Source organism: Phymastichus coffea, unplaced genomic scaffold (genome assembly GCF_024137745.1).
Source record: "Phymastichus coffea isolate CEN01 unplaced genomic scaffold, Cenicafe_Pcof_1.1 PCOF00052, whole genome shotgun sequence".
Classification (NCBI taxonomy): domain Eukaryota; kingdom Metazoa; phylum Arthropoda; class Insecta; order Hymenoptera; family Eulophidae; genus Phymastichus; species Phymastichus coffea.
Window position 1 is genome coordinate 601,583 of NW_026706863.1, and position 13,785 is coordinate 615,367.

The 13,785-nt window shown below is 34.7% G+C and overlaps 1 protein-coding gene across 4 annotated transcripts in view; it reads left to right on the plus strand.

Moving 5' to 3' along the window:
- Positions 1-13,785, plus strand: part of LOC131665560 (uncharacterized) — a 242,309-nt gene that overhangs the window by 123,488 nt on the left and 105,036 nt on the right. For 2 of the 4 annotated variants that reach the window (XM_058937514.1, XM_058937510.1), the window contains exon 2: positions 3,695-3,771. In XM_058937514.1, coding sequence (XP_058793497.1) covers positions 3,702-3,771 — 70 coding nt within the window. In that variant the 5' untranslated portion in view covers positions 3,695-3,701. Of the gene's footprint in view, positions 1-3,694; positions 3,772-13,506; positions 13,783-13,785 lie in introns of those variants that run through there. The other 2 variants (XM_058937511.1, XM_058937512.1) reach the window with 1 other exon arrangement.

Sequence of the window (13,785 nt, forward strand, 5' to 3'; positions counted from 1 at the left end):
TCGTAATTCTAGGAATGATGTGCAGCACAGCCAGACTCTCTACGCGATGTCGTAATTAAGCGCGCGTTCGCTTGAAATTTTAACTTTGTATGTACGCTGATGAAGATACGAGCTTGAAAGGGACACACTCGCGCATGCTGCTGATAGTTAACGTAGTTTTTCGGACTTTCGCATGAGTCGACTTTTTTCACTGCGGGGATTATTTTTTTCGACTAATTAATAATGGCCGAAAAGGCGGGTTTTTTTTTAGAGTGTTGGACTTCTGTTCTTATTTAAAATATTATTTCATTTTCTGAAGCAGTTGTATTTTTCAGTTTCATTGCAATTCATTTGCAGATTAGTTGAAAAGATTCATTGTCAGATGAATAAAATAAAATGAAACCATTTTCGTATTGATTTTAATTATTATATATTCATAAAAGTTTCTATATCATTTCAGAAACTTAATAAGTTTCATTTCAATAATGACTTCACTGAATCCAGTGCCTAAGTGATATCGGTTGACTATAGACATATCATTGAAATTAATTTATTTTCAAATTATTTCATATTTTACAGAAATGATTACGTAAAAAACAGAAAATTATTAGACCGTTATTGTTTTACATAAATTAAAAATGAAAATTATTCTATCATCGTGAATATACCAGTTAGAGTAATAGAGGCACAACGGAAATATTTTACATAAATAGTTTCTCAAACAATATACTAGTGAATATCGAGGAAGATTTTAATATTATCGCTTCGAAATTTGCAACAATTGTAAATATTTAGGAAATTTAAATATATTTAGGTTGTTCCGGGAAAATGATGAAACCTGTTTACTGAGTAAAAGACGCCAAATTTTTGTATTATGATTCAATTCTATCCTCTGCACAAAACTGGTAAATTTTTCAAATTAACTAATTAATCACGCCAACTCGACGCAATTTAAAAAAGCAGGCCTTAGAAAAAAAGAAATTTAAATAAAAGCTCTACTCTGAAAATCCAAAAGCTCGGACGAGAGACGGTGGTAAAGCGAAACTGCGAGAGAAAGAAAGGGCTGTAGTCATAGTAGTGCTCAGACGAGTATTCGCATAAAAGGCAAGCCAACATACACATACAGAGAGAGTCGGCAGCAGCAGCAGCAGCAGCAGCAGCAGCACTAATTTCATTTTTTCGTAATTAAGAACGTCCGTAACTGTTTCGCCAACTCCCCGTCAGTGTGAGAGAGACCGCGCGTCGGTGGGTTCGTGTATATTCCGGAGATGCAACGCCGGCCGCGTATGTGCCGCATGTGGTTACAACGCACCGCGCTCTCGCAAGCCTCCGGCTCCCCTTAATGTGTGTATGAATGCGAGTGCTGCATTGTGTGCAAACGCACGTTTGCGTTGAGTAAGTGAGTGAGTGTCGCACGTTTGCAACTGCTTTGCTATACGTACCGTGAGAAAATTACTCAATTATTGTTGTTCAGTTCTACTTCGCGTCTCCTCCCTAAGATCATATATATGCTAATAACTTTTTCGAAGGCTCACTGTGACGTGAACGAAATTCAACAAAATCTATCAGCTTAATTCCAAAAACTTGAAAAAATCTTAAACGAGAAATCCATATTCTGAAATACATGTCTAGCCACGAATGTCTTACAACACGGATACATCAAGATAAACGCCGATCCAGTGGGTCAAATCGATCACTCCCCCAATAAACAGTGGCTGCACGAGAAATTCATTACCAAAACTAACATGTACGAAAGATAATTGAAGTGTGATAAGAGCGTGCAAATATTCATGATATCTCGAAGGTTGTGAGCGAATTTCTCTCGTCCCATCTACTCGCATTAACGATAAAACCACAGCTGCCGGCTGTTCAGGACTGCAATTGTTCGTGCAAGAGATGAGCTTCGTTGCTAAATGAGCGAAGCATCGTGCGAGAGTGAGCTAAGGAATAGATGGAAGGAGAGGGAAGGAAAGCTAGCTAGCTTCTCTCTGGCTTTAGACCGAGCTATCTACAATCCCGCAGATGCACTTCTCCTAATGCTCTCAGCTGCATCTCGATATCCCTTACCTTACTCTCTGGCTTGAGCAATGGGGCTTCGTTTGTTAGAGTGGAGATTATCCCAAGATAGTGCCGCTGATGATGATTAATATTTTGTTATAATTTTCTGTTATTAGACTTTTCTCATTGCTATTGTCATTATTATTGGTAGGTTAAGTGTAAATGATGTGTTGCAATAACTTTAGGATGAAAGAGATCATATTAATGTCATGCGCACTGATTGTAAACAAAATGATAAACTTTGATTTTATTAGTACGAAATCTGTGCAAATAGATGGAAAATAACTAAAGCTCTTGCATAGGACTTTTTCTGTTGGAAATAGAAACTAAATGTAATTCATTTAATCAATATTTCTAAAAACAATGCTTGCATAAATACATAAATAAATTAAACCTTCGGTTAAATTGTTCCTAAACATAATTTACGTAACAAGTAACTGCATTTTTTCACAATTAATTACTGTTAAGGAAAGACAAACGTAATGAATATCGATTCAATTCAAGATTCAATAATATGATCATACGATAGACAGAGTCGTATAATTTATTCAAATGTACTGACAGAATAAATATAATTATAATAATACACACTTAATTATCGCTGACAAAGAATAGGTTATCGAGGTGGAATAATATAGATTTTGATTTATATCTTGATATTATTACAGCATCTGACACAATTCGATATCCGTTGTTATGTTTTAAAATCCAATAAATCGTCGTAACTTCGCGTACTTTTATGAAATTCATTGAAAAATTTAATATCCAACCCTTCTGTGATATACCATCTCGAGCAGAATGCCTCGTACTAAATGCACTAATTAAAACAGCTCCGCGATGTACAAGATGGAGAAGAAAGAAAAAAAAAGATAAAGGCCGATGGATGTATATATACTCAGCGTTCCCGGCACTCCACCGGGATTAATAAAAGAAAATAAAGTTGACCTAAGAGGCGAGCTTGCGCGCGGATATCAATAGCCGAATTCATCTAGTCAACTGGATATTCTTGTCACGATTGGATTAATGACTCCGAGTAGCGACGGTAGCGTAGCACGTACATGTAGCGATGATTCGATTTTACTTTTGTTTTGTCCACTCGCGTCCAGGTCTTCGTTTGGAATACACTGATTGACTGTCTCGTTAGAGTATTATGAAACCGTTACGCGATTAGAAACGTGTATATATACACTTGGTGTCGCGATATGAGTTAACTTTGTTTGCTTAAATGCTTCTGCCAATTGTAACTGAGTTTTTCGTTTTTTTTTGTTTACCAGCTTGCGGATATTTTCGCCTTGCTAAAAAAAGATAATCTAGTAAAAACTTACGAGTATGAATTTTGCTTAAGATTATTCAAAAAGTATTGCTTGAGTAATCATCTTACGATGGCTGCAACAAGATTCTTCATTATGAAACATACTTGCATTGTCTCTATGCGGCGTTAAATGCGTTTATGAGGATATAACATGGTAGACCTCATTTAACAATGGAATATTACTACCGTTATACAACAAAGCATTGTTATGTTCTATTAAAGTCAACATGCGCATTATTAAATATAAAAATGGCGGAATTATAAACTACTATTCGTCTTCTTAATGAAAAATTCCGTAAATTAAGAAAAATGTTGATTGAATTTTCGTTTTTCTTTTTTTTGCAGATCAAAGATGAAGTGGCCATTGATGCTAACCTGCCTTCTACTGCCGCAATCGTGCATACTTGGAGCGCCAAATTCACGTGAGTTATTCAAATTCAAACTTGTTAAAATTTTCACACTCTCAGCTTAAAAAGTCTGTTAGAAAAAATAATTGTATTTTCGGGAGTTCAAGCAGAAAAATCGCTTTGACATGAATTATTAACACTTTGAAGAAACCTAAATAAAAATCGCGATCTAACAGACAAAATAAAATAGTGAACGTTTACTGAAAGCAAAAACCTGCACTCTATAAGAGACTCTTCTCTTTTGCTCTCCGGCTCAGCGCAAAATCGCCATCAATCACTCGGAGTAGCAAATTATTTCAAGCGCTGCGCGCTCTCACGCACCGAGCGAAAACCGCTCGTCTAACTCGCGAAGCGATTTAAAAGGGAAAGAGAGAAAGTCGAATGGTCCCGCAGGTAAGTTGCGAAAAGAAATTAGGCGATCCCAGTGGGTCGCACGCGATTCGCTACTTTAGTCGCGAGAGATGGTTGCACCGTTGGCAATTCACCTCTCGATTTCTCTTCGTTAAGTTGCGGTCCCGCCCTTTCTCGACTTTGTCTTGCTCGCACCGGAAATGCCGCAGTTGCAGAGCCCCGTCGGCAATTAGCTCGTCTCTCGATTTTACCCAATTTTACTCGTGGTTACCGCAGCGGAACCTATATCTATATGCACAACTATTTGGGAATCTATCATGACACTCGTTATCACGTATTTACAAGCATTCCTTATTTAACGCGATCTAAAAAAGTGACACTGAAAAATTTATCTCCAGTTTGGACTCAAACATTTGAAAAGTCACTTGAACATTTCTCGTCGTGCTAAAGGCTTTCGAGTTTGATCAAATTACCGAGCTTCGAATTTATTGCTGTATTCCACGAAATATTTCAACTATGTAAAAGCTATACATCCAGCAAAAATACGTTACTTTACATACACTGAAATTTCTGCCGATGAAATGGACTGACTGTACGTAACGAGCGTAAAAAGATTTCACTTTGACGGATGATTTCATATAGACACCGTCGCTCTTTCAATTTATTAAACGGAACGCTCTGGAAATATTTTTATATAAAATTGATGGAAAAGCTAAATATCGTGCAGACAAATAGAACGCGACGAGGTATATAAAATCACTTAATCACTGATTAATTCGAGATCCATTTATAAAGTGCTTCAACATCACAAAACATTCATTGGAAAAATAAATTCGTTAGCGCACATATAAAATCTCGCGCTCAAAACTCGAAAGTCGAGCGATCAGCGAGATTGAAAAAAAAAGCAGTACTCGCTCCCGCAAGTCGCCAAACGTCGCTGACATTCGGCAAATAATAGACGTGAAGCAGAGCGTGAAAGTTTTTTTTAGAACGGGCGACCGCGCTTCGTTGAATCAAAATATGGTCCTTGTATATTTCACGTAACACGTAATTACATTGACGTCCTAAAGTAGAAGTAGTTGTACTTTGCTTTAACGTCATTTCCATAATAAATAAAGCTGGAATTGTACCCATTGTCAAAAAAGTCTCATAAAGAGCCTGCCAGTCTATGCAAGATATTTCAATGGGTACTGTCGCACTGACAAAGTATCTTAACCTAATTATGCTCGCCGAAATTCAGTTATGGACATAAAAGAAACTACGAGCATGGCCGAGTAGTCAGGCCCATAGGATCGTGCTACCCAGGAAAGATAAGGGGGCAAAGTGCAAACAGAAGGATTAGCGACGAGGGGATTGAATCCTAGTGGTGGACGTTAGGCAGACAAGATTGCACGGCGACCTAGCTAGGCCAAGTTGGAATGACTTATTAAAATAGATTGACGAAAGCATTTTCATTTTTTAGTAGTAAGGGCTTCTAAGGCAGGATCTACCCGATGCAACCATATTTAAGTCCAGCTATATATAAGTATACATGCTTATTTGATTAGTTCTCTTCCATTTCATGCTCGTATTTATAAACATCAAGCATTCACGATACAAACTTTATTTGTGCACTTGCAAAATAAATAACATACACACGTGACAAACACAGAAACTAATGGCAGTTTGATGTTACAATGAATACATCATCATTGTCCTCAATCTTCGTCAAAAGGAAGCTCTTCCTTCTAAGATAAATTGCTTGAAGCAAGCAACAAAAGAAACTTACTTCCATGCACCCAGACAACTTCTTAGGAAATAAGCGTATCATTCTAAGCTTTCACTTCATAGCACATTTTCTGGAGCCACTAAAAAAGTGATGAATTCACGAAGTTGTGCGCTTGGCAATGTTTAGCTGGCAGACAGGAGAAATGAGCGCGCGCGAGTTTCTCTCGAGAGTTTCGCCAAGCCCCGACGACGACGACGACGACGACGACGACGACAACTGAGTTTCTCGTCGTGCGGCTTCTCCATTGGAATTGTGCGAATCGCTCGCGCGTCAGGCCAATTGTTCTCGAAGCTCGCACGTTTGCGAGACTGTATGTACAACCTCCCTCTTCCCCGTGCTAGAGAGATACAAAGTGACGTTGCAGGCACGAAACAGAGATGGATGGGTGTTACGCGACGGGCAACGCCTGGCTAAAATTCCATTGTTACATCATTTCAGTGCTAGCTCATATTGATTTGATGTGTACATAAATAAAACTGGATTTATTTATTATTTTAACTTTCGTCACGCTCTTTTATAGTTTTATTATCTTTCTGTAATACTGATTTACAGGATTTCTTTTATTTCCAATATTTATTTACAATATGACTTTGATCAATAAGTAAATAGTATTAAATAATTATACAATTAATTACCTTATTACTTGTAAAATTACATATAGGTACTTCACTATTGATCTTTACCAGTATGTGAATACTATGATATTTTTATATTATACAAACGGTATTTTATATTTCTGATATCTTAAGATTATTGGTGTTGTGTGCATTTTTTTAATAATATAAAAATTTGCTTATCCTTTTCCGTGTAAAATCTCTTCTAGCAATCATAATCCACAAGCCTGTTCTATTTCGTTACTTTCCTCACATTGACGATAAACACTATTAGTTTCGATGATTCCGTTACCACATATGCGTAATTACCTAAAGAACAGTGGAAGTGTTACTTAAATTATAATTATTCATTGTATAATTTCTTTTCAACATTACTAAGTTATTTCTCGAGTAATACCATTCTTGGTTTTAGCAATAAACATATTAAATCAATGATATGGACATCAGAGACAACATAAGATTGGATAAAACCGTAGCTAATTCGATAGACGAGGCTGTAAACCCATCACTCGCACCAGACATATTATCAGCTTTCCTGACTTTTTACTGTTGTCATATTTATTAACCAATTTTCTTCACATCAAAAATTAATTTCGTCGAGCATACTAATGAAGATACGACTTTATAAAAAATAATTTTTTTAAAGTTATTTAAATCAAACGTAACAATGCCAAAAGAATTTTAGTAATAAATGACGTTAATAATAAAAAAAAAATATTTTGTACAACGACAATGAGAATAAGATCTTAAGACTTACAATGAATAGAAATGTGAAAATGTTGTAAACTTGGACAACCGCTGTAAAGGATGAGGTTGACTGGAATATAAATAATAGATTACAAACAGTAAAAAGTCAGAAACTAAATAACTATGTAAAGATGCGAGAAAGAAACTGTTATTCAACAAGAACGGAAATTAAAATCAACTAAAATTATGCGATAAAACAAAAATTTCGAATAAAGGAAGGTGCATGTACTCGCCAAAAGTTTAATTGTAAAATTGCCACGGCGCAGTCTAAGCGTACAGCATACAGTACTACACGCTGACCCTTGCCATGTGCCAAATTTTACTTTACCCCTCCAGCGGCTTGTTACTGCCACTGTGTGGCGTGGGCCCTCCAGCTTGCGCAGCTTTTCATCTCGCATGCGCTCTCGATCTTCGCTATCTCGCTCGCTTTCATGCTTGTCAGACGGCCGGCCAACAGGTGTATACGTGCTTTTCCTATCCATAACCGGGTGACTGACAATACCTGGAAGCCAATTGCTTCCCGCGGCTCGATTAACCGTCGCGAAGCCCATTGGTCCTGCGAATCTAAAAAGGTTATAGCGTTACGGCCGTCACGACGCGCATGAAATGTGAGACACCCGATGCGTGAATGCCACTAAACGAGGATACGCGCATACTTTGTCGAAAATACAGCATATCAGTTTGCCGCTGGCGCTTTTCGAATTCGTATACAATTAATTCTTACCAACTATGGTTGCACATACCTTTGTAAAAAATACGATGCAATAATAATTTTCTTTTGCTTTTTTTGGACACTCCATGCGCGGAGACTGGACTTTACGCACGCTCGAGATTGAGCATGATTACAATCTCGTCCCATACACGTCATGTCGAAAAATAAAGTTAGATACATGCGCAAGAAAGTGATTTCAGCATCGTACAGTTTTCATCCTTCCTTTGCTTAGGCGCAAACGTCCACACAAGGTTGAAATTGCTTTCTAGCATTAGTATCTAAATTTACTATTTTCCTTCTTATGCATACAAAATTTCTGAGATATAATGCACAATATCTTGAACGAATAGCGTCCGAACTTTGAAAACAGATTTTGTACAAAATATAAAAAAAGCCTTGTCAGTTGAGCACAACGTTAATTTGTTGATTTCCCGGCAAAAAAATGTATACATTTCTTGAAATTGGTAAGCTAAACTCGGTGAATCAGGTTTTGCACGAACGCTTTCCTCTAGGTTAGCTCGTAAGAATCGAATTCTCATCTACACGTTATCGGTATGTCGTCAATCCATTGATTTTTTATTGCAATTTTCAATCAGCTCGTAATCTTAATATTTATATGCACTGCGTTATTTCAATTATGATTTAAAAATGTTCAATGGTTGAAGAAAAGTAAGGAAACTTTCGAATTTCTACGTTCAGCTTAACAACCTCACATACTGGTATGAATTTTTTCAGTATTTTTTCCGAATGAATTTCGATAAAAATTAATTTAGAAGTCCATTGCTTCATGTTTTATGAAGAGTGGTTTAAAAAAATCAATTGCATAGAATATATTACAAATGACTGAGAACCTGATTTCAAAAATGGTATACACTAAGAGTACACGTTAATGAAATTTGATACAAAGTTTGAAATAAAGTTGTCGATACAAATCTTATATGATCGAATGAATCTTGAACGAAAATTCAAGTTTGTAGATTGCGTGGGATGGTAAGCGCGAAGCGAAGCGATGCACGCAGTGAAAGTGGTGCACTCAGCTCTACAGCTCCCGCAGGACACCGTTGAATATCCCTGAATAAATAATCAATTACACATCAATTTTTGCCGTGAGGAATAAATATTTTATTTATTTGATTAGTTGACTATAGAATTGACTACAGAAAATATACTAATTCAGCATTTACATCGTAAACAAAGTTTTAGAGAGAAAGGCGGCATCAATAAATAAAAGACTTTTTGTTTCAGCAAATAATAACTCTCTCTTCAATGGAAGTAACATGTTCAAGTGAATTGCAGACTGTATTATGATATTAATGAATAGATACTTTTTTATATGATTTTTACAATATACCTTTTGTGGAGGGTGACATTGTTTGAAATTATAACTGTATCTATTAGCATTCATCGGTGAAATGTCTGACACCATTTTTTTCAATAACTTATCAAGAACACTAATTCAATGTTATTGTTTCTGATGAATGCCAAGAAAATAACTTCTCTATCCTATTATATTCTATTCTTTTTTACGTAAAGTTCTCATCCCCTTATAAAAGAGTGATGGAAGCCATATTGAAGCATTTTATTCGTGACCTGATTGGCCCAAATGAATAAAACCGCGAGAATTCAAATTGATTTTAGTTGATTTTCTATTTCAGATTTAATTTAATTTGTTCTTAGCAAAAAAATAAAATATAAAAAATATAATCTTTCATTCATCATTTATAATCATAATGTAGTTCATTGTTTATCAGTTTTATCCCTTATGAAAAAGCGATGGATGCCACGTTGAAACATATAGTGATCTGATGACAGAGATATAATTGCGTGATATACTTATGTGGCGGAAAATAAGCATATAGGTGTGGTTTTGCATGGAGATTTTACTAATAAAAATTCAAATCATCATAATTTATCATACGGATAATTTTGAAGATAAGGAAGTAAAAAAGTAGACTGTAATATTGTTTATACACTCATAATATGAAACTAACAACGAAGAAATCGTTTCATACAAATAATATAGGTTGAAATTGCTCTAAATATTTTCTATTAATAATCGAAAATTTGGTTTTTGAATGTGTAAAATAAAAGTTGTAATGTTGCAATCTTTATTCAAAAAGTAGAATAAAAGTTTAATAATAAATTAACCCGTTGAGAAAAAAATAGTATGAGATTATATTTATTGCAGCTTTTGACATAATAAATCATAAAATTGAAAACGTGTTTCATCACTAATACACATTTTCCGCTGTGATATGGGTTTTTAAAAAAAATTGAAAAATCTACCTTTGAAAAAAGGTATTTGTTAAATATGTTAATATTGATATAACAATAAGAAATAAAAAAGAAGGTAAAAACGCGTAAAGTTTATCTAAACCTATATATTTTTATTTTCCTATATGAAAAAGTGATGCTGAGTGAAGTAATTTTATTTATGACCTGATAGACTGAATTTCGTCATGTGTGTCACAATTATGAGTAAATCGGTCATAATAATAAATCGAAGTACTTTACATCTATTAATACAAATAAGTATAATAATTTGTAAGCATTAAACTGTAAATGACTTCCACATTTTCTCTATGGCCTAACCTTTAAAAAATACGATAAAGTAATCTTAATGCACTTCAATTGCATTTATTTATTGGACATATAAATTACTTGAATATATCTTTATTGTAAAGTTTAGCTTTGGATAAATATGATCAATATTGAGAAGAATGGTAAATTGATATTTTATATGAAATTCTGCGAATTTATTTCAGTGCAGTCGGCACCGTTAATTTATTTTAAATAAATTTTGAAATTTAATTTATTAATGTAAACAAACTCTCCAAATGGTTTCAGATGAACAATGGAAAAAATAGTTAAATTAAAATAACATATCTGTTGATATGGAGAAATCCTATGGAAAGCTTGATACCACGAACCAATACGTTAAAAAAGAAACAAAATTAAATTGTTAGGTGCAGCTGATGGTTTATCCTATCCTTATCCTTGCCTTATATTTATTTTTTTTTTTATTTTTATACTTTTTACATATTTTATTCTTATCTTATCTTTAAAAAAAGATGAGTCGCTGACATCCAGCGTTGTGCAAAAATAGAACGCGAAATTTTGAATTTTCCTATACTTTGAAATATTATTATTATTATATATCAAAGAGTGTAAGATTTCTGTTTTAGCGATAAATTCAATTTATGAATAATTAACATGGATAATAAACTGCAAAAATGGAAATATGTTAGTAAATTGGTTTAAGAACATAATACGTTATATTTTAAAATTATTTGTACAAATTGTTAATTTTATAACCATCTCCGATACTACAATCAATATCGTTGTGTTAAAATTTGGTAGAAAGAAAAAGAGAATGAATAAAAATAAAATAGAGACTACATATTTATCTTTTGTATATTTTAAATTAAAATGTATACGAACAAAGGAAATTAATTATCAAAATATTAAACCCGTTAAATTATAAGAATATTCACGGGTGTTTTCATAGTGGCAGCAAAAAGTACACGATGTTAAATGTATTACTCATACTAATATAAGATTGGAGCCGTAATCACTATTATTGAATATGTAAGTTTAGTGTTGTATAATAGTATAATAGTATAATGGCATTATTAATCTTAGGTCGAATTAATCTTTTGAATAATTTTTCCGATATATCTTGAAATGAGTAAAAGTTCATCAATTTTTGAGAAAAAATGGGTGCATGTTCTATTTTTATCCATAAATAAATATTGATGTATGTAGTCTATTTTAAACAACATGACTTATTCGTGTCCATTGAAATCTTGAAGTTGACATGTAAAAGGTTCAAATAATGTAATAAATAATAGTAAAACATTTAAAAAAAGCGCGCGAAGCGCGCTAAATAACACTAGTAATAAAAATTGCAGATTTTTTTCTCAAAAGCTCGCCTATGAATTCTAATTATATTCACCAATTGATCGATACGAAACTTTTTTAATTCCTCCTCAACCTATAAAAATAGAACGGCTGGGAAAGTAGTAAACAAATATAGAGAAACAAAATAATGTCGATCAATGAAACATCCGCTTCACGACTCATCAATTTTTATGCGCAAGAGTAGCAAAGCTTTTACGATTTTTTACGAGGCATCTATAGACGCACGAGCGGACTAGATACTTAATGCCCTTTCGAAAAAAAAAACGAAAAAAAAGAAACGGATTTCCAGTGGCGAGCAGAAAAAAAAGAGAAAGAGCGAAGCATCCAGATGCACACGGACGTCGACCTGATAAATCTTGGATTAAGCAACGATTCATCGCGTCGGAACGCGCGCACAGGCGAGACGTTATGACAACCTGCACGCGTTGTGTTGTTATTTCGGATATTAACGCGGCATTAAGCTCGACTCGCGAGCATCTCTCCCCTGGTTGAAATCTCGGCTCGATGGAGCGCGCAGGCATACACGCCCGCGTATGCAGAGAGAAACCGAGCGGATTTTATATCTTGCTGTGGAATTTTTTTGCTCGTTGTCTTTTTTTCAGCTTTAGCTTGCGATAATTCGATGCCGTAAAAAATGCTGGCAATACAAGCTTTCGACTTGTAAAAATATATCGAACGGCGATGTATTGATTCTACAAACGTCAAAACTAAAACCCGAACTGTAGCGAAATGGACGTATAGGTTGGATATTTTTTGTTGAAGATATTTTTGCTAAACTTTTCGAAGAGATGTAAAGTATGGGATTGAAGTATAGGCTTACTCACTGGTGTGTTCAGTATATACACTTTCGTTGTCAATAATGGATGAAACAACGATTTCTTTTCAGTTTCACGATTTCGTCTCTTTATTCGGTAGTTGTAGTTTTTATTTTATGAGCGAAAAATGTTTTTTTGGACTGGTAAAAATGTTCAACAATATCGTTTGGTAACAACAAGCTTTCTAGTTTCAAATATAATCAATGACAGCAAAACCATACATCAATCGTTATAATGAACAAACCTGTCTATTACGAGAACCAATCAATTCAGCTCCCAATTGCAATTCATCATCACGCAAATCTGAAAACGATGAGGCATATTTTGAACAAGACATATTTCCAGTGACACGAAACTCGTGTTTCCGCCATTAAGCAAAGTCCATCGACGACGCGACGTGCGCGCGAGATTCCACATATATGTATATGTATATATATACATATATATATGTATATATATACATGCTCGAATGGCCATTCCTCTTTGTGCAAACTACGGGAGGAATGGGAATAATCGGATTAATCGTGATCAATTAGTCGAGTAGCGCGTAGCGCTCGCCCATGCGAAATTTCACCGATAATAAATCGCGATTATTTATCGAGAGAGATCGTCGGACAAACTCGTAGCATCGGATTCACCTAAAGCCGATTCGTCCTTGTAATCCCCTTTCGCCGACATCTCGTGTTCCCATATGTTTTTCAAAGCTCTCCGATATAATAGCGTTTCTATTCTAAAACTTACGCCTCGTGAAATAGCGTACGTATGTATGTGTATTCTGTACGAAACCGACTACAATACATAACAGTATACATTGTACAACGCGTATGTATAGCTTATCTGAAATGTAAATGGAGTAACGACAATACCTTATATTCTCATATGTGGAATTTGTATTCGCAAACATTACAATGAATAATACCATTGTTAATATTGAAGTGTTTCAAATGGAATGTCGTCGCTTTGTTTTTTCGTGACAATGTGGAATATCATTTGATTATAATTTAGAACCGAATACAATTGTAAAGGAGAACATGTAAATATGGTTTACGTGAACCTATGCGCCACAGCATGTAAACAATAGATAATAACGGCACCACTGTA